Here is a 23,148-nt window from a genome sequence, read left to right as displayed (position 1 = left end):
GACAGAGTAGCTTGGCTAGACTAGCTGTCCTGAGATAACCAAAACAAAAACACGGCAACTGGAGAGCTACCGTCAACGCTTGGGAAAACAGGAACTCCGTGGGGAGATTTCCACTGTGTGACTTGTTGCCCGGGGGTGCTCCCCAGTCTCGCAGTTCAGTGTTGAGTGGAAAAAAGCAGCAGTCTTACAGGATGGAGGTATCAGAGGACTGAGTTCAGGGCTGGGAAAGAGGCTGGAGGAAATCCCAGAAAGAGGACAGCCACAGAGAGGAGGAACCCCCAGATCAATGTATAAACCCTGCCCAATTCCAAGGCAGGCACACACCCGTGTGCACACCCACACCAGACATGCGGGCAAACTCCAGGGGCCTGGCAAAAAGCAGAAGCTAGAAGCTGAAAACACTCAGCAGAGATTTTGCTGCCCGATGTGGGGAAGACAGTTGGGCTTTGAGCTCAGCCAAGTTAACTGTACGCCAGAAGAGAATTCATTTTTTAGAGAAACGTAACAGAATCCAAAGTCTCTACTACGATGTTAATTAATATGCAATAAGAAATGACTAGACATACACTACGAAGAAAGAAGAAAATGTGAGCCATGGCAAAGGACCCTACGGATTGACCTGGATACTGAAATGAGCACAAGGACCTTAGCGAGAACTATGACAAACATGCTCAAGGACACAAAGGAGAGAGTTATTTAGTCCTGGTGGAGGACAAACGGGCAGTCTCGGTAGATATCCAGCAACTATGAAGAACTACAAAGAAATTATACAACCAAGAGCCCAGTAACCAAAATGAAAACTTTGCTGGACAAGCACACAAATGGCGATGGCGAGGAGTCTGTGAACTCGAAGACAAGTAAACAGAAATTATCCCATCTAAAGGACATGGAGGAAAGAGGCTGAAGAAAAGCGAACCAAGCCTCAGTGAGCTGTGGAACAGTACCACGCGAACCAACAAGCAGAGAAAGGGGCATAAAATTTGGGGGGAAATTAATGGCAAAAAATATGTACAAGTTTGGTGGAAGACATGTACAGGTACATGAAATTCGGCAAATTCCAAGCAAATACAAAGAAAACCATACCTGGGCACAGCATGGACAAACTGCTGAAACTCAAAAATAAAGAGAAAACCTTGTAAGCAGGCAGAGAAAAAAAAATGACACTGTACCTACAGGAGAACGGTATGAATCATGCCGACTGTGCATTAGAAAAACTGGAGGCCAGAAGACCACAGAACAATGCCTTCGAAGTGGTGAACTGCAAGGAAACAAGGCATGCGTGGGGCCGCCCCTTGCACAGTTTGGAGGCAGGGGGCGGCAGGAGAGAGAACGGAGGGTGGAATTCGCGCTAAGAGATTGGGCCCTGGCTCTGCCAGTCTGCGAGGCTGGGGCACGGCTCATGTCCGCAGGGGGCTCTGACTGGCAGGGTGGAGGGCATTCGGTGGGGAAGACGGGTGGGAGCTCAAATAGCAGCCTACGATGGTTCGGCTCCGCCCCCCAAGGGATGATGTCACTCCCATGAATCCACTTCCGGCCGATCTTTCTGCTTCAGTGGCTTACTCAGTTACTCTTTGCCTGATGCTCAGGTGTAATCTGTAGACTGCTTCAAACGCCACAGGTGGCCGTGGCAGGAATCAGAAGGGGCGGGCAGGAAGAGTGGGGAGCAAGGAGAGAGAAGGAGGACTCTGTTATCTAGAACAATTACTGGAAATTCACCAGCTACAGCCCAAGGTAAAGCTGTGAGGTTCCTTCTGTTCCTGTTAGGCTGCTCAAGAAGTAATGCGTTTTCTTTTTTAATGTGTATTTATTTTTGAAAGAGAGTGTAGGAGAGGGGCAGAGAGAGAAAGGGACAGAAGATCCGAAGCAGGCTCCGCGCTGACAGCAGTGAGCCTGATGCGGGGCTGGAACCCATGAACTGCGAGATCATGACCTGAGCTGAAATTGGACGCTCAACCTACTGAGCCACCCAGGCGCCCCAGTAACGCGCTTTTCGGAGCTCATCAGCAAGGCACAGAGAGACGCCACAGTAACGCCTCCTTGAAGGCCTTTCTTCCCCTACAACTCTTCACCTAGACCTTCCCCTTTTCCCTTCCTTTCCCTGGCATTGTAAAACAGCAAGTCAACTGTGGGAGGTATCTGGACACAAGGGTTTTCCTGCACTGTAAGCGGATGCGAAGCAATCCTTCGTGCCCTGCCTGGCTGGTCTTCCCTTCCACAGACTGAGATGACTTTTTGTGGTCATCCATGTCCTAATGAGACACCATGGCTGGAAACAGACGTGCCGAATTAGTTCAGTCAAAAAAGCAAACAAATCAAATCAAAGCAAACCAAAACAACAGCAACCCCGGATCTGTATCTAACAAAGCTATTCTCAAAAAGAAAAAAAAAGGCAAAATGGAAGCCTTTTCATGTAAATGAAAACTAAATAAACTTGTTGCCAATAGACCTAAGAAATGTTAAAGGAATCTTTTTAGGCTGAAGGGGAAAAACATCAAATGGACTTGCGTCTACAGAAAGGACCAAAGAACACCGAGAATGGTAAATAGAAAACATTTCTTCAAAAGCTTCTTTTAAACACATAAACTGCTTAAAGCAAAAATTATGACATTATCGTGGAGTTTGTAATACATAGACGTAATATATATGACAAAAATACTACAGAAAAGGGGGTAATAGAACTCTACTTTTGTAAGTTTCCTGTATTTTACAGGGAGTATATTAACTCTAAATAGACCAGGATACATGAAAATTGCATGATGTAATCACACACACACACACACACACACACACACACACACACACACACCCACCCTCCCAATGTAAAAAGGTAGAGCTAAAAAGCCAATGGAGGAATTACAATGGAATACTCAGAAGTATTCAATTAACCGAAAGGAAGGCAGGAAAGGAAACACAGAGGAACAAAAAAATTCTATGAGACAAACAGTAAACAAACGGTAAACTAACAGACTTAAGTCCAACCACATACTTACGTTTCAACATAAATGGACTAAGCACACTAATCAAAAGGCAAATTGTCAAACTGAACCCAATTATATGCTGTCTACAAAAGCTACACTTCAAATACAAAGGCAAAAATTAGCTCAAAAATAAGGGAATAGAGGGGTGTCTGGGTGGCTCAGTCGGTTGAGTGTCCAACTTTGGCTCAGGTCATGATCTCGAGGTCCGTGAGTTCGAGCCCCACATCGGGCTCTGTGCTGACAGCTCAGAGCCTGGAGCCTGCTTCAGATTCTGTGTCTCCCTCTCTCCGCCCCTCCCCCACTCATGCTCTGTCTCTCTCTGTCAAAAATAAATAAACTTAAAATAAATAAGAGGATAGATAGATAGATAGATAGATAAATTAGAGAACAAAAACAGATATCCTATAGAAACACTAGTTAGAAACTAATAGGACGAAATAGACTATTAAAACAAGGAGGCTTACCAAAGACATAGAAGGACATTTTATCAGGAAAGTAAGAGTCAACTCATAACAGCCCATATGTATATACCTAATAGCAAAGCCTCACAAGAAATTCTACGAAAATAAAACTAAAGAAAGAAAGAAAAACATGGGAATGCAAGCTGGTGCAGCCACTCTGGAAAACAGTATGGAGGCTCCTCAAAAAACTAAAAACAGACCTACCCTACGACCCAGCAATTGCACTACTAGGTATTTACCCAAGGGATACAGGGGTGCTGTTTCGAAGGGACACATGCACCCCCATGTTTATAGCAGCGCTATCGACCATAGCCAAAGTATGGAAAGAGCCCAAATGTCCATCGAGGGATGAATGCATAAAGAAGATGTGGTATATATACACAATGGAGTATTCCTCGGCAAACAAAAGAATGAAATCTTGCCATTTGCAACTATGTGGATGGAACTGGAGGGTATTATGCTAAGGGAAATTAGTCAGTCAGAGAAAGACAAAAGTCATATGACTTCACTCATATGAGGACTTTAAGAGACAAAAGAGATGAACATAAGGGAAGGGAAACAAAAATAATATAAAAACAGGGAAGGGGACAAAACAGAAGAGACTCATAAATATGGAGTACAAACTGAGGGTTACTGGAGGGGGGGCGCGGATGGGATAAACAGGTAAAGGGCATTAAGGAATCTACTCCTGAAATCATTGTTGCACTATATGCTAACTAATTTGGATGTAAATTAAAACAAGTAAAATTAAACAAAAGACAGGAAAGAAAGAAAGAAAGAAAGAAAGAAAGAAAGAAAGAAAGAAAGAAAGAAAGAAAAAGAAAGAAAGAAAAACAGATAATTCTAGCAAATAATTAAGGAAGAAACAATACCAAGCTTAACCAAAGTCCTTCAGGAAACAGGAGGAAGGAACACTTCCCAGCTTATTTTATGAGTATAGTATAATCCTCATAACAAAACCTGACAAAAGACATTACAAGAAACCGTAAGACCAATATTCCTCACGAACACAGACACTAATCTCCTTTAGATAATATTAGCAAACCAAACCCGGTAATATATGTAAAAGAATACATCACAATAAAGCGGGGTTTATTCTGGAAACACAAGGCTGGTTTAACATTAGAAAAATCAATCACTGAAACTCACCATATTAAGAGAATAAAAGAAAAACATGATGCTGAGTGAAAGAAGGTAGTCACAAAGGACCACATATGGTACGATTCCGTGTATGTGAAATGTCCAGAAGAGGCAAATCTATAGAGACAGAAGTAGGTCAGTGGTCGCCAGGGGCTACAAGTGTGGGGGAGATGGAGAGAAACTGCTAATGGGTACGGGCGTTTTTGGCGGGGGTTGAAAATATCCTAAAATGGATCAAGGTGCTAATTACGCAATTCTCCATTTTTGTATTTATGTCGGAAATTTTCCAAATAAAAAGTTATTTTAAAACATCAAAGCAAAAAAAACAAAAACAAAAAAAACCCCAAGCAAGAGAATCTATTGTGTCTACCATCAATAGAGACCCAGCCTTGAGACTCGAATTCCTGCCAATCCACAATGGGTCTGCCATCAGTGCAGAAAATGCCCCTGAGGGTCAAAGGACAGGTTGACACTGACTAAAGGGAGGCGGTCAGTCCACTATGTGTGCAGAGCCCAGGCGATCACAAACGCCATATACCAGTGTCAGTCATTCTCCAGATGCTTCACGAGTCTTAACTTGAAAGAAAACCATAGAAAATATCAAGTTCTGCTACTGTAATTACCTGGTGCTCACAGTGTTTGCAGACCATGTTGCTCGTAAGTCTTCCATGGAAGGGATGCTGGGATTTCCAGTGATTGGACGTGGGGTGAGGTGACCCTGGAACACAGAACATGTCTGCATATGCCACCTCCAGCCCCTTGGTACCAACCTCAAAATTCACCCTCCTTTTCAGTACGTGGTAGGAACTCCCCTCTTTAGAAAAAAAACGTTCCTGGAAGGTAAACTGAAATAGCTTTCCTTACTGACTTCCATCAAAAAACAAAACAAAACAAAACAAAACAAAACAACCCGTTCCCTTTCACAGAATTGATACAGGTCCTTAAATGTGGTTTCCGTATAATGGGTACAGCCACATTTAAAAAAGGAATTTGTGGGGCGCCTGGGTGGCGCAGTCGGTTAAGCGTCCGACTTCAGCCAGGTCACGATCTCGCGGTCCGGAAGTTCGAGCCCCGCGTCGGGCTCTGGGCTGATGGCTCAGAGCCTGGAGCCTGTTTCCGATTCTGTGTCTCCCTCTCTCTCTGCCCCTCCCCCGTTCATGCTCTGTCTCTCTCTGTCCCAAAAATGAATAAAAAAACGTTGAAAAAAAATTTAAAAAAAAAAAAAAAGGAATTTGTGTTGAATAATGGATTTTCACATTCACTTTAAAATGTTTGCGATGTCCAAAGATGGATACCACAAGGCAACATTCCAGAAAGTGAGATAAACGTCTGAAAGCCATCAGAATAAGCAAGTTCTGAAAAACTGGGATTTTTTTTTGATAGGATGGGAGTTAGAGCAATAAAGAGCGTGGTGTGCTAGTCAGAAAACACACACCCTAGACTCGGGCAACCCTGGGCTGGGTCCCAGCTGTGTCACCTCATCTCTGTGAGCCTCGTTAAGATGCTGCAGCCGCTGGCACCCGGTCTTGGGCTCAAAAGCTAATCGTTATTATTACTACTGATGCACAAAGGAATCAGTTTGTCTTATTTTCCCCCCTCTTAAGTTTAGGTCTTAAGAAAACAATTCCTTCTAAGGAGGACTGTGATCGTTTGCTGCGGACATGACAGTTTCAGCTTTATTAAGTTCCTCGAGTGAGATCAAGGCAAGAAGGTAGAAAGAAAACCCTTGTCTGAGGTGGAAATAGGTCCGTTACTTTTGTTCGGAGCGGGAAACCAAGCAAGGCCCTGGTGTGAGGGGAACGATTCAAGATGGTCCGAACGAACAATGGAAAGCTGTTCCCAAAACACAAGCTCCTTTGCAAGCACGCACAGTTCAAGCTGGGTTGGATGTCACCAGAAAAAAAAAAAAAACAATTTTTCTTAAACAACAACTCATTGTCACATCTCAAAAGTACCCATCTTCTGTGTTACAGTTCAAGGGGAATGATTACCTCTCGTACGGCAGGTTATTTGTTTAGGCGTTATCTCTGGCTGCTGCTGTAGGGAAAAAAGAAGAATGAAAACAGACTGAAAACCCAGCCGCAATCCCTTCTACACCCTCACGCGGCTCCTAAAGCTTACAAGCTTCTCTGCTGATGGCGCCACTTAAACCCGACTTTTAACAAGAGATCCTAAAAGTAGCCCTGGTGATCCTCTCTGGTTGGTGACTGTACCCAATCATCAAATGCAATCAAAACACACTTCCTCTCTCTGGAATATTCCCTCCCATCCCTTTGCTAGTTAACTTTTACCAACTCCCTAATAGCATTCCTATGGCTCCTTGTTCCCTAGATTAGATGGGGGGCAAGGGGGAAGAAATACCTTTTCTTCTCAAAGCCAATACAAATCGTAGTGATGAATCATTTTAAAGAGGCTTGGTACCCTAACCAAAGTCACCAATTGCCAAGTTTACAGCTTGAGACAATCCCCCAGCCCCACTCCCACTAGTAATTTTTATTGAGACTTTTTTTTTGACAGAGAGAGACAGAGTGTGCACATATGCATGCACGGAGGGAGGGGCAGAGGGAGAAAGAGCATCCCAAACAGGGCCCAAGCCCAGCACAGTGCCTGATGCGGGGCTCGGTCCCACGACCGTGAGATCATGACCTCAGCCGACACCAAGAGCCGGATGCTTAACTGACTGAGCCACCCAGGCGCCCCGAGACTTACTGTGGAGTTGAAAGTGGTGCAAAGATTACACTTGTGCCCCCTATACCTATTAAATATGCACGAACCACATACACGTATTGAGAGGATTAATGACTTACCTCCAGGGAGTGCACATCAAACAAATGTGTGACCCGGGGCTGCCGGTCCCGCTCATCTTCCAAGGACGAGGTAATGACGTGGAATAACTCGTGGGCATCCTGTCACAGGGCAAAGCTGCCTCAGAGAGGCCCGAGGGGGCTGGGGCCGCATCAGAACCGCCCTGCGTGGACCACCAGGCACACCTGCAGCCACTGGGGCAGAATCTGCCCCCCACCTTCTCAAGGTTCAGCCCATCGACAGCTACCTCCCCGACACTTTCCCCGTAAAGGCCCTTTGACTAAGGGGCTCAAGGGGAGAGAGAAGGAAAGCAAGCTTGGGGCACAGGGCTGCCTTCACACCTGCCACCTCCCAGCCTGTCTCAGCTTTGTCAACATGGCCCTGACCTCCGCCCCGCCTACTTTTGTTGTGGTGGTAAAACAAACACATCACATAAACGTTACGGCTTTAACCATTTTGAAGCATACAGTTCCATAGGGTTAGGTACGTCCACACGTCGTGTCACCGTCACCACGGCCCATTCTCCGAACCGTCCCAGCTTCCCCAACTGAAACTCTGTTCCAGTCAAATATCAACTCCCAGCCCCTTCCTCCCTGGGCCTGGGCACCCACCATTCCACTCTCGGTCTCGCAAAATCTGGCCACTCTCAGAAACTCACAGAAGGAATCACACAGTATTTGTCCTTCTGTGACCGGCTTGCTACACTCAGCACAATGTCCTCAAGGCCCGTCCACGCTATAGCCCGGCTCACAATTTCCTTCCTTGTTTCCCATCTCAGGCCTGTCCTTTGCACTCCGGCCTGAGCAGCCGGCCCACATCTTCACACAGGGCCCCTTCTCATCCTTCACGTTTCTGCCGGAAAGGCACCTGCGCAAGGAGACCCTCCCTCCAGGACTCTCCCCGACTCAGCCCCCTCCCCGCCCCCCCCGGCCGGTGCAGCGGGTCCTCTACCCGAGACACAGCCCGAATCCCAGAGGACTCTGTCTCCCCTGCCCCAACCCTCTCTGCCTCCCTGCCCCTGAGGCAGGCCATCCCCGGCCCGGACACCTGCTCTGGCCTCTCCACTTCCCTCTCTGCTCCCTCTGGCCGGCTCCGGTCCCTCGGGTACAGCACGTGCCGTTCACACATAAATCAGGTCACAGCGGGTGCCTATAAAGCCTCCAGTGGTTCCCCCACTGCACACCGAGTAGAAACCCCCCTCCGGCCCAGGGCACCGGGGGCCCCGCGCAACCCGCCCCCTGCCACCGTCTGAGCGCCCTCCCCTCCTCGGCTCTGCTGCGGCCGGCCCCAGCCACACGGACCTCCCTGTCCTTCCCAAACACCGCAGCCTCGAGGCTTTCGCCCCGCACCCAGGCTCTTCACAGGACTCACTTCGTTTCAGACTTCAGGTCCCAGCAAAAATCTCGGGTCTCCAGAAGAGTCTTCTCTACCTGAAGGAGTCCCCCCACTGCTCTTCTCTCCCCGCCAGCGCCAGGCCCCTGACACTCGCACGGTCACTGTCACATCGGCACGCTTATCTTGTGGTTAGCACATTTTGAAATGACCTCTTTACTGTCCACAGAAACCTGCAAGCCATGTTTGCCGCTACAACCCCAGGCCCCGCACAAGCCCTGCCTGAGGCAGGCATTCGATAGGTATTTGTTGCAGGGGACGAACCACTGGATTCTACGCCTGAAATCATCATTGTGCTACATGCTAACTAACTTGGATGTAAACTTAAAAAAAAATAAATATTTGTTGCACGTATAAATGAAGCCCCTCCTAGGCTATGAATGGCCGTGATGGAGAGTGATGGAGGTACAAAGCTAAAAGGCAAGGCCCTCGAAGGACACACAACCCAGGGGTGGACGCGGCAGCCTGGCTATTTATCGAGTGACGCTGCCGCAGCCTGAAAGGGACCAGCTTTTCCAGGGCAGCTTACAGACAAGGCGTCTGGACCAACCCTTGAAGCCGGAGCAGGGGTTCGCCAGAGGGAAAAATCTCAAGACAAGATGCCGTCAGACCCAACCCTATCGTGTCTGTGAGCCACGGAGCTCCTCGGCCTCGAGGAAAGGAAGGTATCGCAGACGGGGGCGGGGCTTCGGCCGGCACTTTAGCACCAGCTGGGCTCCAGCCCTGGCTCTGCCACTCGGAGAGCCGTGTGACTTCGGGCAAGCCACCCTGCTCCTCCGAACCTCGGTGTTCTCATCCGCAAGACGGGGACAGTGACCGTGAGTCCTGACGGGGCCGTTGTGAGGATTACATCAGAGGACTCAACGGAGGCACACTGGCCCAACACAGCTGCCACAGCCCTGGCTCTAGACCCTGAAGAGTGGTTGACGGTGCGAGTCTGCTGCTGACCGACTAGGTCCGTAAAGCGGAGATGCGGACAAGGCCCTGGGCCAGTAGCTCCGGCTGCCTCCAGAGGGCAAGAGGCTGGCGGCCAGCCATGCTTGCCTCTTTCCCGTGCACAGCGCAGCACCACGTGGCTCAGTGACTGCTACCTGCGGAAGCTGCTGGAAATACATCCAAGGAGTAACTGGGACTGCAGTCAAGGGTCCTTGACAGACAAGCACGACTTAGCAAAGGTATCCGATGTCCCTGGGACTACATCTCAGCCATTCTCTCGGGTTAGAGAGAGGAAAATGCAGCTAAATCGTGCCAGTTACCAGAGGAGGACTTAGTAAGAATTTTCTAAATGGAGAAACGTTTCAACGTACAAGGGATTCGTCGAGATGCGTTGTAAGGAAGTAGAAAGGGCGTCAACACCCGGTTTACAAAGTAATGCCCGTGCAGCTTCAGACTGAACTGGAAACAGAGGTAGTCTTTAAAAACAAGGGGGGCTGGGAAGCCTTCCCCCCTCACTTTTCAGCGTTTTTAAATGCATTTCACTCCCGTCCCACCCTTGTGAGGACCCATGGGCTGTCTCCCATTTCTCGGGTCTATTATCTGGATGGTGGAGGCAGAAGTCGCCCACACAAAGCTGGTCCCGAGACCGTCCTGGAAAGGTAGCCAGGGAGGCCGTACCAGCACATCACCGGAAGCTAAACGCCCTGTCCCTACAACTTAACTCTCAGCTTCGGTCTCAGACTCACTGTCGGCAATAGCAGCGGTCTGAGGGGGTGGGGTGTGGTCAGGACCAAAAAAGGCAGTGACCCTGCAGTTGTGGGAAAGGGAGTACGAGTGGCTGGAAGAAGGCGCTGGGGGTGCATATGACAGCTGCTCAAGGTCTGGGGCTACTTCAATTCATCTAGCCTCTAAAAACGGATTTCTTTTTAAAAATGGGGGTGTGGTTCAAAAAAGCCCCTCGAAGCCCCAAAGGTAAAGCCACCCGCCTCTCTCTGGAAGATCCAGGTGGCCCTGGTATCCAATGACGTGCAAAGTCACTCCAGAACAAAAAAGAGGTTCGCTCTTTGGCAATGAGGTGTTCCTGCCCTATCCTGCTAACCTTTCCACCCAACGGGTAAGAAACAAACAAAAACCGTTGCATTTCTCCTCTGATCGCGAGAATGGGAACAGAACTTGCGATCTGGTCCCAGAATACTAAGGCAGGCTAGAATGCCACAGAAATGTACACTCAGGCCAGGCGAGCGCAAGGTCAATACTGGCATTTTTTCTTCATGCCTTAGCAACGAGGCTACTTTTCAGCCGTCATCGCGAGCTCAGGCCCCAGCGCATTAGTGGGCAGAATGGGAGGTTCACCTGTTCTTCAAATGAAGAGATCTGCCATCTGTACATTCTTAAGACATCCAACAAGCAGCTCGCATCTAAGACCTCATCGTCAGTAACTTCTTGGCAGGACAAAGCTGGAAACCAAAAAGGTAACGCCATTAGTAAATTCACTAGCCTCACAACAAGCCAGGAAACCTGTCCCGCACAACGTATCAAAGCTAATTAAGCCTCTCGCTGTAAAATCCACCTTGAGTTATAGTTCTTTCATTATTCCTCTTTGTAGCCTCAACCACTGCACAGAGGGCTGTTAGGCACTGCGTATTTGCTGAAGGAATGTGACCTTTCATGAGGCTATAGCATTTACATGAAGTAATTGATTTCGGCTATTTGAATTATCGTCATCGATATAAATTGCTGCGAGATTCCTCCTGAATGAAATGATTTTAACTCACAACTCTGAGGGCGGGAGGCCCCTCAAGACTTCATCTAGTCCAACCCACACTCAGTGCTTAACCCCCTCGCCCCACCTCACCCAACAGGACTCTCTCTGGGGCCACGGGGCCTCTGCTAGTATCTGTCTGCACTGGAGTTTCTGATTATCACGGGACAAGCTCTACGGGGCAGCATGAAAGGGTCTGCTGAGTAGTTCACTTTTCAGTCATATGTAAAACCAAGCCTAACAAACAAAAATGAACGTGTGACGGGCTCACGAGTCTATACTGTCATCACAGCTAGATCAAGGGTTGGCAAGCTGTTTCTGTAACGGGTCCGACGGTAGGCGTTTTAGGCTCTGTGGGCTCTGCCGAGACTACTCAACGCCGCTACTGTGGCACCAAGGCAGCCAGACCGCAAGTAAGTGGGCATGGCTGTTTGAATAAAACTTTATTTGCAAAAACAGGCCGCGGAGCAGACCTGACCCACGGGCCAGAGTTTGCGGACTCCTGATCCTGACGGCCCCCTTCCGTCGCATGTCTCGCCGGCCCAGCGCTGCTAGACAGAGTGTGGGAGATAAAAATACAAGGGCCTGCCACCTCTGTGCAGTTTCCCGAGTTCAACTACCTCCAGACCGACTAAGCCAGCCTGTTGCTTCTCTTTAATTTGCAGTTGGTAAACTGGAGAGAGTCCTTTGGACACTTCGGGCTCTGACTCAGGAGCCTGAATGTGGTGGGGACTTTGGGGGGGGGCGGGTAGCCTGTGGAGAAGCAGCAGCCCGGGGAGCCAGTGCTAAGTCCCGAGGCTCCTCTTAGCACTGAGGACCCTGGTGTCACATCTTTACCCTCCAGAACAAAGGGCGCCCATTAGGACAGCAACTGAACCTCCTTCTTCCTCTTACGCCCCTCAAGCAGCCTGTGTGGTAGCTTTTTTCCTCTCAAGGAAAATTTTAATGTCTCCTTTAGCCCAATTTTGCTTAAAATCCCACGAGGTGATTTAGCAATATCTACTAATTTTTATGTCCTATGATTCACGTCCCAGCAGTCTGACTTTCTCAGGACCTACTGCAGGCAAACACAGGCCCGTGTGCACTAGGGGCACGTACAAGACCATTCGCTGGGGCCCTTCTATGACCACAAGGCACCGGAATCCAACAGCTAAGTAAACTGAGGTATCCTGACGTTCTGCATACTGCACAATTGTGAAAGCGAATGAGGTTTGCAAATCACATATCTGATAAGGGACTGATATCCAGGACGTGTTAAAAGCTCCCCAAACTCAACAACAACAAAAACACAGACAACCCAATTCAAAAACGGACAAGGGACTGGAGTAGACATTTATAAAAAACAAAACCAAACCAAACAAAAACAAAAAAACGATCAAAACAACTATACAAATGGCCACACACAAACTTACGCGCAACATCACTTATCAGTAGGGAAATGCAGATCAAAACCACGATGAGAAATCACTTCACACCCATTATGGCTACTATCAAAAAGACAGACGATAACGAGCGTGAGCGAGGAGGTGGAGAACTGGAACCCTCTGCACACCTGTTGGTGTGAATGCAAACTGGTGCAGCCGCTCTGGAAAACGGTATAGTGATTCCTCAACACATTAAACAGAATGACCATTTGGTGCAGCAATCCCACTTGGAGGTATACAACCAAAACAATAAAAAGCAGGGACACGAGCAGGTAGGTATCTGCACACCCGCGTTCACAGCAGCATCATTCACAAAAGCCAAAGGTGGAAACAACCCCCACGTCCCTTGACTTATGAATGGATAAATAAAATGTGGTATGTACATACAAGGGAGCATTATTCATAGTTAGCCTTAAAAAGGAACAGAATTCTGACCCCTGCTACCACACGGATGAACGTCAAGGACGCTGTGCTGAGTGAAACAAGCCGGACACACAAGGACAAATATTCTATGACTCCACTTCTATGAGATACAGAGTCAAACTCAGAGACAGGGAGTAACATAGTGGTTTCCAGGGTCTGGGGACAGAGGAGAATGGGAAGTCACTACCTAACGGATACAGAATTTCGATATGGGATGATGGAAAAGTTCTGGTGATGAAGAGGGGTATGGTTGCAGAGCAATGTGAATGTACTCAGTGCCACATAGATGTGCACTTAAAAACAGTTAAGATGGTAAATTTTATGTTATGGGTATCTTGCCACAATTTTTAAAAACTGGGCAATGGAGGGGCGCCTGGGTGGCTTAGTCTGTTAAGCATCCGACTCTTGATTTTGGCTCAAGTCACGATCTTGCGGTTTACAGGTCCGAGCCCCACCTTGGCCCCCGCGCTGGCAGTGCAGTCTGCTTGGGATTCTCCCCAAAACAAAAAACCGGGCAATGGAAATGAGTAGGCAATTCACAGAAGACAGAAGACCAATAAACTCACAAAAGAGAAAAAAAATGAAGGAGGTAAAGCTATATGTAGGGACATGGACATTTCTCCAATATGTATTATATTATTTGCTTAGGAAAAAACATAAATGAGACAATATATAATTTTTGTGGGTACTTAAAAACATATTTCAATGCATAGAAAACAGCCTGGAAGGACACACTTATATTTTACTTTGGGAAGAAAGGAGGGGAACAGGATTGGGGCAGTGATAAAGGGAACTATGGCCTTATGTAATGGTTTAATTTTCTACAAGGAGAATTTATTCATGCATTACTTGTGTAATTAAAAATTACCTCTAAAAACCAAAATAAAAAGTCACTGAGAAGCAGACACAGAGAGGGGAGAACAGACTGAGGTGGAGTGGCCCTGCACGGCTCTGGCTCCCAGCACAGCATCACGCGTGTGAAAAGGGGAGACCCGAGGCCACGCTAGGACGGCTCCTGAACCTGCATTATACTGCCTGTAGGGACATTTCAGCTTTTCACTCTGGAATGGTATTTATTTTTAACAGGGCAGTAGAAGATTTTTTTTTAATTTTTTATGTATGTTTATTTTTGAGAGAGACAGAAAGAGACAGAGCGTGAGCGGGGGAGGGGCAGAGAGAGAGAGAGAAAGGGAGACACAGAATCCAAAGCAGGCTCCAGGCTCTGAGCTGTCAAAACAGAGCCCAACGTGGGGCTCGAACCCATGAACCGTGAGATCATGACCTGAGCACCCCTAGAAGAAATTATTTTCAAACTGCCTGTTAATACAGAACAGTAGAACTCGCTTTCCGTGTCAGGCTGGGCTCGCCGGGGAAAACACCCCAGTGAAGCAACAATGAGCTGTTTTTTAAATCCATTTTCTTCCTGACTGTGAGAGTAAGCTGTAGAAATATGGTTGTTTTGTTTTCTCTTAATGTTCCCAAACTGTCAATTGCACAAGACCAAAACGGCCTGTCCAGCCTTTATCTGTGGACATTTTTGCTTTGCCGAAGCCAAATTACATCGTATTTTGAACACTGCTCTTTTTAAACTCGGTATTATAGCCTATGCCTCTCCCAAATTAAAAAAACAATACAACACAACACTTTATAAAGATGATTCGTAATGGCTACGTAATATTTCGTTGACTGCTTAATCATTCTGCTGCTGGACATTGACATTTTCTACCCCCTGCCCTCCTCTGTAACAAGGTGTTGGGAGATCTTTGTACCTACAATAGCATTTCCCAAATCGTGTTCTGTGGAATGTCCCTGGGATGTCAACAGGTGTTATGGGAGGAAAAACTAGTTCTACGGTCAAAAGAACTGGCCTAAAAATGAAGTTGGACTGGTGATTTCCTTTACCAATACAACCTTTACCAAGACTGTTATATGTGTGACTTCCCAAGCTCGGGGTTGCTGTTCAGCCATTCCTAAACTGGCTTGCTCTCAGAATTCCATTTCAGGCTAGTGCAAATCACGGTCGGCAGAATTATTAGGTCAAATGGAACCGGGCATTTTGCAAGCTATCACTGTGTGGTTCCAAGCTGCTTTCCAGAAAGTCTGCCCTACGTTACACCACCACCAGCACATGTGAACACGTCACCCATCAGAACTGCGGATTGTTCAGTCTTTGCTGACAAGCAAAACGACGATAACCCCTCCGGTATGCTATTTGTATTTCTCTGATGATGGCCACGTTGAATATTTGAGGGTCTGTTAGAGGCACTGTGAACCCGCATACAATCTGTACTATTTCTTCTGCGAATTACCTTACCTCTGAGGCTAAGACACTTCTTTTCTTTAAACTTTAATAAACCAGAGTACTTCTCACAATCAAAATGCTTAGGTGGCAGTGGATGTGTTTTCTTCCCTAAAAAAGCTATTAATAAGCTGACGATAATTTAAAAATAAATGGCTACATCTTTAATTAAAAAAATAGCTGTTTGTATCTACTGGACCCTTCGTGTTTTGTTGGTTTGTTTTCCATAACGATCTGTAGGATCTTTTTTCACACAAAGGCTATTAACCCTTTGCCTGTCGCCTGGGCTGCTGCTTTCAAAACGCACACAATCCCCTTTAAATTCCCAGTTAGATACCTTTGAGGAGGTGCAACAAGGTTAAGGATAAATACTGGTGTGGGGGGGGCTCCTTCTGATCCCTGGTGTACTGGGTGGTAAACTCTTCCAACCACTTGATGAAAGCGGGGCAGGCAGACAAGCCTTGCAGCAGGGAGTTCATGAAGCAGGTGTTCCCTAAGTTGACCAGCCCGGGCACCAGCCCTGAAAAAGTCGGGGGAAGAAGACAACAGCACATCACATGGGACCGGCTCTTTTTTCCTCTCCCATTTGGGAGCCAGAGTTTCTGCACTGTGGCCTGGAGTTTAAGATCCCAATCTCACAAAGTCTATGCCCACTGACATCGGGGGCCAGGCATTCGATCTGCGCCCAGGCCCGGTCCGAGTGTGGCTCCTTCAGGAGACTGTAAGCGACAGAAGGAGGTCCCCCGTCACGTGTTACATCTGAAGGCCGCCACGGCGTGTGGCACAGTTTGGTCTACGCTGAGTGTACAAAAACACTTGGTAACAACATCTCTCTCTTTCGCCCCTTTTCTCCCTCCTTTGATAAGAAAGCAACGTTTCTCAGAACAGAAGAAAACAACTGTTCTTTTGTTGCTCCCCAGGACAATGATCTTGTTCGTAGAATCAGTTCGAAAGACACCACCATAGCAACTGTGATCAGTCTTTCTGCAAAGAGATCGACAAAACCTGACATGCTTCCCTCTTCTGCTGAAACTTTTTTAAGAAACTTTTTTTTAATGCAAAGTTCTCAAACGTGCACAAAAGAAGAGAGGATATACAACGGACTCTAATCAGAACCACCCCCAGAGTTAACAAGGATCGACATTTTGTTCCATCTATCCCTTTTTTGGTTTGCTTGTTGTTGCTGACTTTTAATCAACACAGTGAGAGCAGCATTTACAAGAGGGGGTACTTCTTTAAGGAAAGAGAATTTTGTATTAAAGACACTAACTTGAAACGTTTACTCGTGACTAGCTGCTAGTCAGTGAACCCACAAACGCGTCACACAATGAGTCAGTTGTGGTACTGAACAACACAAGTACCATGTTAAGGAGAACTTTTTCATTATGGAGCACGTCTCAAACTCGAGACTGTAGAGGGGGTGAAACAGAAATCTTTTCACTACAGGGTCTAAAATAATGAGTTATTAAAATGAACTTCTCTTTAAAAGGAAGTACTGTTCGGAAACCGAAGATACAAGAGAACAACAACAACAAAACCCTCCCTTTTTTGTACTGTTTTGGGACGGGAAGGGCTGGGGTCAAGCGCACAGACCAGACTAGGCTGCGATGACCTCATTCTTACCTTTTCTACGCTTCTTTCTTTCTGTAATGGGACCCCAAATCACATAGATCCCTGCGGCAAGGGCAGCAGCAAGTCCCCCTATAACACCCCAGTTCTTCATGACTTTATATCTAAAAAAGAAAATAGGCTTACAGTCTTCCCTCATCATGGACACAATACGTATGACTACAGACACAGGTACACAGAAATAACATTTCATCAAAATAACCCAATGGCCCACCAAACACCTAACTTTCAAGTTGAAGTAATGATACCGTTAGGATTACGTCTTGAAAATCAGCACGTTCAGACGTCAGGATTTACAACCGAAGTCAGAACACAGAAGCCCCATCTCCCTCAGGGGGCATGCCAAGGTTCTCCCCTTACTCTGCCTCCCACGCTGCTGTCACACCGGCCACCTCAGGACCTTTGCACTGCTCCTCCCTCTGCCTAGAATGCTCCCCCCTGCCAGATCACTGCATGGCTCTCTCTTACCTCCCCCTTCATCTCTTTTTTTTTTTTCATTTTTTTTAATGTTTATTTATTTTTGAGAGACACAGGGTGCAAGCGGGGAAGGGGCAGAGAGAGAGGGAGACAGAATCCGAAACAGGCTCTAGGCTCTGAGCTGTCAGCACAGAGCCTGACACCGGGCTCACGTGGAGCCGTGAGATCATGACGCGGGGCTCGAACTCAAGAGCCATGAGATCATGTCATCTGGGCCAAAGTGGGACACTTAGCCAACTGAGCCACCCAGGCGTCCCCCTCCCCTTCACTTCTAACCAACAATTAGAACCTGTACTCCTGGTTCCTTTTACCCAGTTCTGCTTTTTCTTTTTACCACCTTCTAATATAACATTCCCTCATTAACTAGGGCTATTGTCTGTCTCCCCCACTGGAATGCAAGTCCCCGTGGGCAGAGATCTTTGTCTCTTTTACTCACTGGCATATCCCAAGTCTCTAGATCATGCCTGGCAACTAACAGGTTCCTAGTAATATTTACTGAATGACTGGATACTGGAGAAAACATATAGAAATACTAAATAGGGAAGGGGCATACTATATATAGCATAACCGATCTACTAAACATTTACTAAATTAAAAATTTCTTAATTTGAGGCTTGGCTTAAACACTGAAGTTATTTTACTACAAACAAAGACATTTCAGCAATTTAAAACACTGTTTTTATGCAAAGTTATGTATTTCCACCAAATAAGACCAACTGTGTGTGTGTGTGTGTGTGTATACACATACATGCAACATATACTAGTATATATGTGTTAGATATGTGTATATATGTGTGTATAATATATTCTTATGCCAATATTTGGCTCACGTGAACATTGTTTTGAGCTCAGCTCAGTCAACATTAACTCAGTGAGGAGTCACTAGTGATATGAGTAACTCTGTCTCCAACAACCAACACCTCCCTAAGGTCACAACTAATACGATACATAACTGATAACGGAATTCCAAATCAATCTTTGTTCTCCTAAGACAGAGTCCATAGAACATGCACAGAGCTGGGTTAAGAAAGGAGAAGTGAACTAATCTGGCTCAATTCTGGTTTGTCTATTCCTCAGGGCGTCATTCCACTTTCGCAGCCTCGGTTCTGTTACCTGTGCAATGGGCACAATCAGGAGATCCAGCTCATGGAGTTCTCGGAATCAAACAAGCACAAGTACACAGGATGCAAAGTAAGGGCTCGGGGAGCCTGGGTGCCTCAGTCAGTTAAGCATCCAACTCTTGAGAGCAGCTCAGGTCGTGATCTCACGGTTGTGAGATCGAGCCCCGCGTCGGGACTCCGCGCTGAGCGTGGCGCCTGCTTGTGATTCTCTCTCCTTCTGCCCCTCCCACGCTCACGTGCTCTCTCTCAAAATAAGTAAATATTAAAAAGAAACAACAGAGGGCTTAATAAACGTTAGCTGCTACTATTAAGTATTATAACCTCAATTTCATTTGTGAAAGCTATTCTTGAATTTCTTAGCACACGACTGCGCTGACTTCCACACAACAGGTACGTTAACAAAACTGCCCAGAAAGGTTAAAAAGAACCATCACTGAAAGCATAAAAAAAGTTTTTTTAAATGTTTATTGATTTTTGTGAGAGAGACTGAGCATGAGCAGAGGAGGGCAGAGAGAGAGACAGACACAGAATCCGAAGCAGGCTCCAGGCTCTGAGCTGTCAGCACAGAGCCCGACAGGGGGCTCGAACCCAGGAACGGTGAGATCATGACCAGAGCCGAAGTCGGCCGCTCAACCGACTGAGCCACCCAGGCGCCCCTAACCAAACACCAATATTTAGGGGTGCATACTCTATGCCAGGCACTGTGATGATCTTATCCCATCCTCAGAACAATCCCACAGAGGCAGGTTCTATTATCATCTCCATTTTCACGGATGAGGAAACCAAGAGACGAACCAACTCCGTCAAAGTGAGAGAAGCTGCATGGATCTGAGCGCATGCCCGTCGGGCTGCCGGGTCTGTGCTGGAAACCACAAACCTCGTGCGGGAACCTGAAGGACAGAGCGTCGAAGCGATGGGAGCGGGGGCTTGCCCAGGTCCTCCGCAGGGTATGGACAAAAACCCCAGCACATGGTGACTCCGGAAACCCCAAACCCCTGCAAAATGACAACCCGAGGAGAGTAGTGGGGTCTGGGAGTAAAAAGACCTGTCTTCTCCCCCAGCTCTACTGTGAGGTCAGCTGTAGGCAAAGCCGACCCGGGGCCTGTTTGCCACCTGCAGAATGGGGGCACTGGACAGGACGGCCGCTGAGGGCTTCCAGCCCTGGGAGCTCTCTAAACCTGCTCCAGTTCCAGAGGAAGGAAGCTGAGATGAGCGGCAGGTCTCAGCCATTTAGGGTCAGGAATGGGGGTGCAGCGCTCAGCTCTCAAGCCTGGAGCCTGTGGGAGGATGAGTAAGAGAAGGGAAACAGGGACCCTGACACGATTGGGGGATCCATACTATTGGGGTTCCTAGCAGGAATGGGAGACCATACCAGGACTGGAAGCCTTCACAGGTTAAGGGGTGCTGATCGGTTCAGGGACTCTTGCAAGATAGAGATTCACTAATAAGATTGAGAATCAGCGATCCCTGGCTTAACTAGGCGGTGGGGAGTGGGGGGCAACAGGAATAGGGGTACTGCCCAAATCGAGGAAGACCCGGGGTGCTTTGCAGGGCGTGAGAGCACCGTGGCAGGATTGGGGAGCGCAGGCAGACCAGGAACTGACATGGCTGGGGAGTCCGGAAGGACTGGGGGTGCCCTGAAAGGATTAAGGGGTCCTGGGAGGCCTGCGAGGCCCTGAGAGGTCTGAGGGGCACTGGCAGAATTCGGGGCTTGACGAGCCCGAGGGTGTCTGGAAGTTCTGGAGACAAGGACAGGATTGGAGGAGGCAGTGACGGGCGGGGATGGGAGGGCAGGGCGCTGAGAGAATTTGGGGCGCTAGCAGAACTGGGGAGGGCTGACAGAATTGCGTTGCCGAACGACTGGAGGCCCTGGAGGCCCATCCCCCGTCCCGCCTCGGGGCCTGGGTCTCCTACCAAGCCCGACGCAGAAACCTCCAGAATGCTCGCTCCGGCCCCGGGGACCCTGCCAGGGCCGTGAAAAGGCCGCCACAGGCCCAGGCTGGGGACCCTGGCCCCGGCCTCTCCGGCCGCCCCCTCCCCGCCAGGCTCACCTGACGGCCGCCCCGGTCCGCAGGAAGCGCTGGATGGCCCTGTCGGCCGCGGTCATCGCCGCCTGGGCCCGGGAGCTCAGCATCGCGGCCGCGCGGGAGACCCGCCGCCGCGCCCCCCGCCGCCACCACCTCGCTGGACTGAGGGCTCCGAAGGCTCCCGAGGCGGCGGAACCCGCGGCCACAGTCCCAGCTCCTCCGGGGAAGGTAGGCCGGGGACCGGCTCCCCGGAGAACCGGAAGCAGCCGCCGCCGGAGAACAAGAGACGACGGACCACATCCTTGTTTTTCTTTTTCCCCGCTTAGCAACGCGCGCGGGCGTCGGTTACCGAGGGAGGTCCTGCGGTCCGCTTGGTTTTTCAAGTTTTGTTCGGGCTCCGTTCGTTTTACATACAGGCGTCCCACTTCCAGCCCCTGGGGTCGTTTTAATTTTCTTCGTTATGAAGAGGGCAGCCCAGCCCGAAAGCGGAGATCAGGCCTCGGCCACCAATAGTTATTATTGTCAGAGTGGGCATAGGTTGCAGAGGAAGGGCCTTAGTGAGCCTGTGGTCCGTCTCTGACGGCATCAATGGAGAAACCTAGGCCTTTGATAACAGCCACCACACATAAGGTGTACTTGCGTGCATTGCTGAGTACGTCACATGCATTACTTTCAGCCTTCACAGCACCCGTATCATGACCCACACTTCACATCCCAGGAGACCCACGATGCTTACAAGTAGCTTGTAAATGGAGGAAAGGAGATTGGCAGGGAAGTCTGAGTGTCCCCAGAATAGCGCTGTACGGTTGAAATATAACCAAGGTCACATTTTAAATGATCTAATAGCCACATGAAAGTTAAAAAAAAAATCCAATTAATTTTATTTTTCTTTTTTTCCCCGCCCGCCCCTGAAATTAATTTTAGCAATAGCTTTTACTTGGCCCGATATGTCCAAGATATTGTCATTTCTTTGTAAGCATTATTAATGAGATCATTTACATTCTTTTTTTTTTTTTTTTGTCTAAGTACGTCTTAATTTGAACCAGCTCCTTTTTCATGTGCTCCATAGCTGCTCGTGGCCAGTGGCTACCACATTGGACAACACAACTTTTCAGCATTAGAGCCAGAGAGAATGTGTGCCCTCCCTTTTAATCACTTTCTTCAACTCCAGAGCAAGTGATGGCGCCTGCTTTAGTACAGAAATCAATGCTTTAGCTCAGTGGTTCTCAAAGTTTTTGGTCTCAGGACCCCTTGGTATACTTAAAAATTATTTGAGCTTGAAAAAAAAATTTGAGAGCTTTTTGTTCATGTGGGTTATATCTATACTTATGCCATTACAAATTAAAATTGAGAAATAGTCGGGTTCCTTTTAAATTAAGTATAATGTATACAGTAAGACTCAACTATATTTGGTTTTGTGAATTTTGGCAAATGCATAATCATGTAACCACTACCACAATCGATACCATGATATAGAACCTTCCCACAACCTCCCCCCCACACACACACAAAATTGCCTCCTGTCCCTTTGTAGTCCAGTCTTCCGCCCACCTTCAGCCCTAGCAACCACTGACCAAGAGTGAGAAGAGTTTTAAAATCCAAGACTCCCAAATGGTTTTGCCCAACTGTAGGCTCACGTAAGCGTTCTGAGTCCATTTAACGTAGGCTAGGCTAAGCTGTGATGTTCAGTAGGGTCGGTGCATTAAATGCATTTTTGACTTCGGATATTTTCCACCTATGATGGGTTTAGGGCAACATAACCGCATCACAGGTCAAGGAAGATCTGTACTCCTCATTCCAGGAAGTTAACAATGCCTGCAGCCTGACCCCTGCTGCTCATCTGACCAGCATGGGTGCGGCTGTCATTGACTAATAGAAGTTCTTAAAAATAAAGACAAATTACTAATTTATGTTGATAACACTGCTCCCAGAAACCAGGCAGTGCCCGCTCTCACATCCATCAGGCAGATCAAGGATTTGCAGCATCCTGGGAGATCACAAGGTCATCTGTCAGAGCCTTAGGCATCTTTCAGCTGCTGGGATTGTTTTGCAGGTAAATGGCTTATTTGAGATCCTAACCTCCTCGGGATAAAAACCCCAAGCGGTGTTTCCCCAACTGCCCCCACCTGTTACAGTCAGTCTTGCTCCTTTGACACCAAGGAGTAGGTCCCTAAATAATGCAACTTTGTAGCCACTGCCATCTCATTTCAATATTTAAATCACTGTCCTGTTTATTTTCTTATTTAAAACTCAAACGTGATTCAAAAGTCTTCT

General features: G+C 47.8%; 1 protein-coding gene across 5 annotated transcripts in view; it reads right to left on the bottom strand.

Annotated features, from left to right (window-relative positions):
- USP30 (ubiquitin specific peptidase 30) overlaps positions 1 to 21,139 on the bottom strand; it is a 30,249-nt gene extending 9,110 nt beyond the window's left edge. The window contains exons 1-7 of one of the 5 annotated variants that reach the window (XM_053206205.1): positions 20,899 to 21,139; positions 17,244 to 17,353; positions 15,958 to 16,140; positions 11,066 to 11,169; positions 7,387 to 7,485; positions 6,571 to 6,616; positions 5,203 to 5,297 (exon numbers count right to left, since the gene is read on the bottom strand). In XM_053206205.1, the coding sequence (XP_053062180.1) occupies positions 5,203 to 5,297; positions 6,571 to 6,616; positions 7,387 to 7,485; positions 11,066 to 11,169; positions 15,958 to 16,140; positions 17,244 to 17,353; positions 20,899 to 20,981 (720 nt within the window). In that variant the 5' untranslated portion in view covers positions 20,982 to 21,139. The remainder of the gene's footprint in view (positions 1 to 5,202; positions 5,298 to 6,570; positions 6,617 to 7,386; positions 7,486 to 11,065; positions 11,170 to 15,957; positions 16,141 to 17,243; positions 17,354 to 20,898) is intronic. The other 4 variants (XM_053206204.1, XM_053206203.1, XM_027044031.2 and 1 more) reach the window with 4 other exon arrangements.
- Positions 21,140 to 23,148: the final 2,009 nt, after the last annotated feature.

The sequence above is a fragment of the Acinonyx jubatus genome, chromosome D3 (assembly GCF_027475565.1).
Source record: "Acinonyx jubatus isolate Ajub_Pintada_27869175 chromosome D3, VMU_Ajub_asm_v1.0, whole genome shotgun sequence".
Lineage (NCBI taxonomy): Eukaryota > Metazoa > Chordata > Mammalia > Carnivora > Felidae > Acinonyx > Acinonyx jubatus.
Note: the sequence above shows the minus strand (reverse complement) of the source record. Positions and strands in the feature narration are given on the sequence as shown.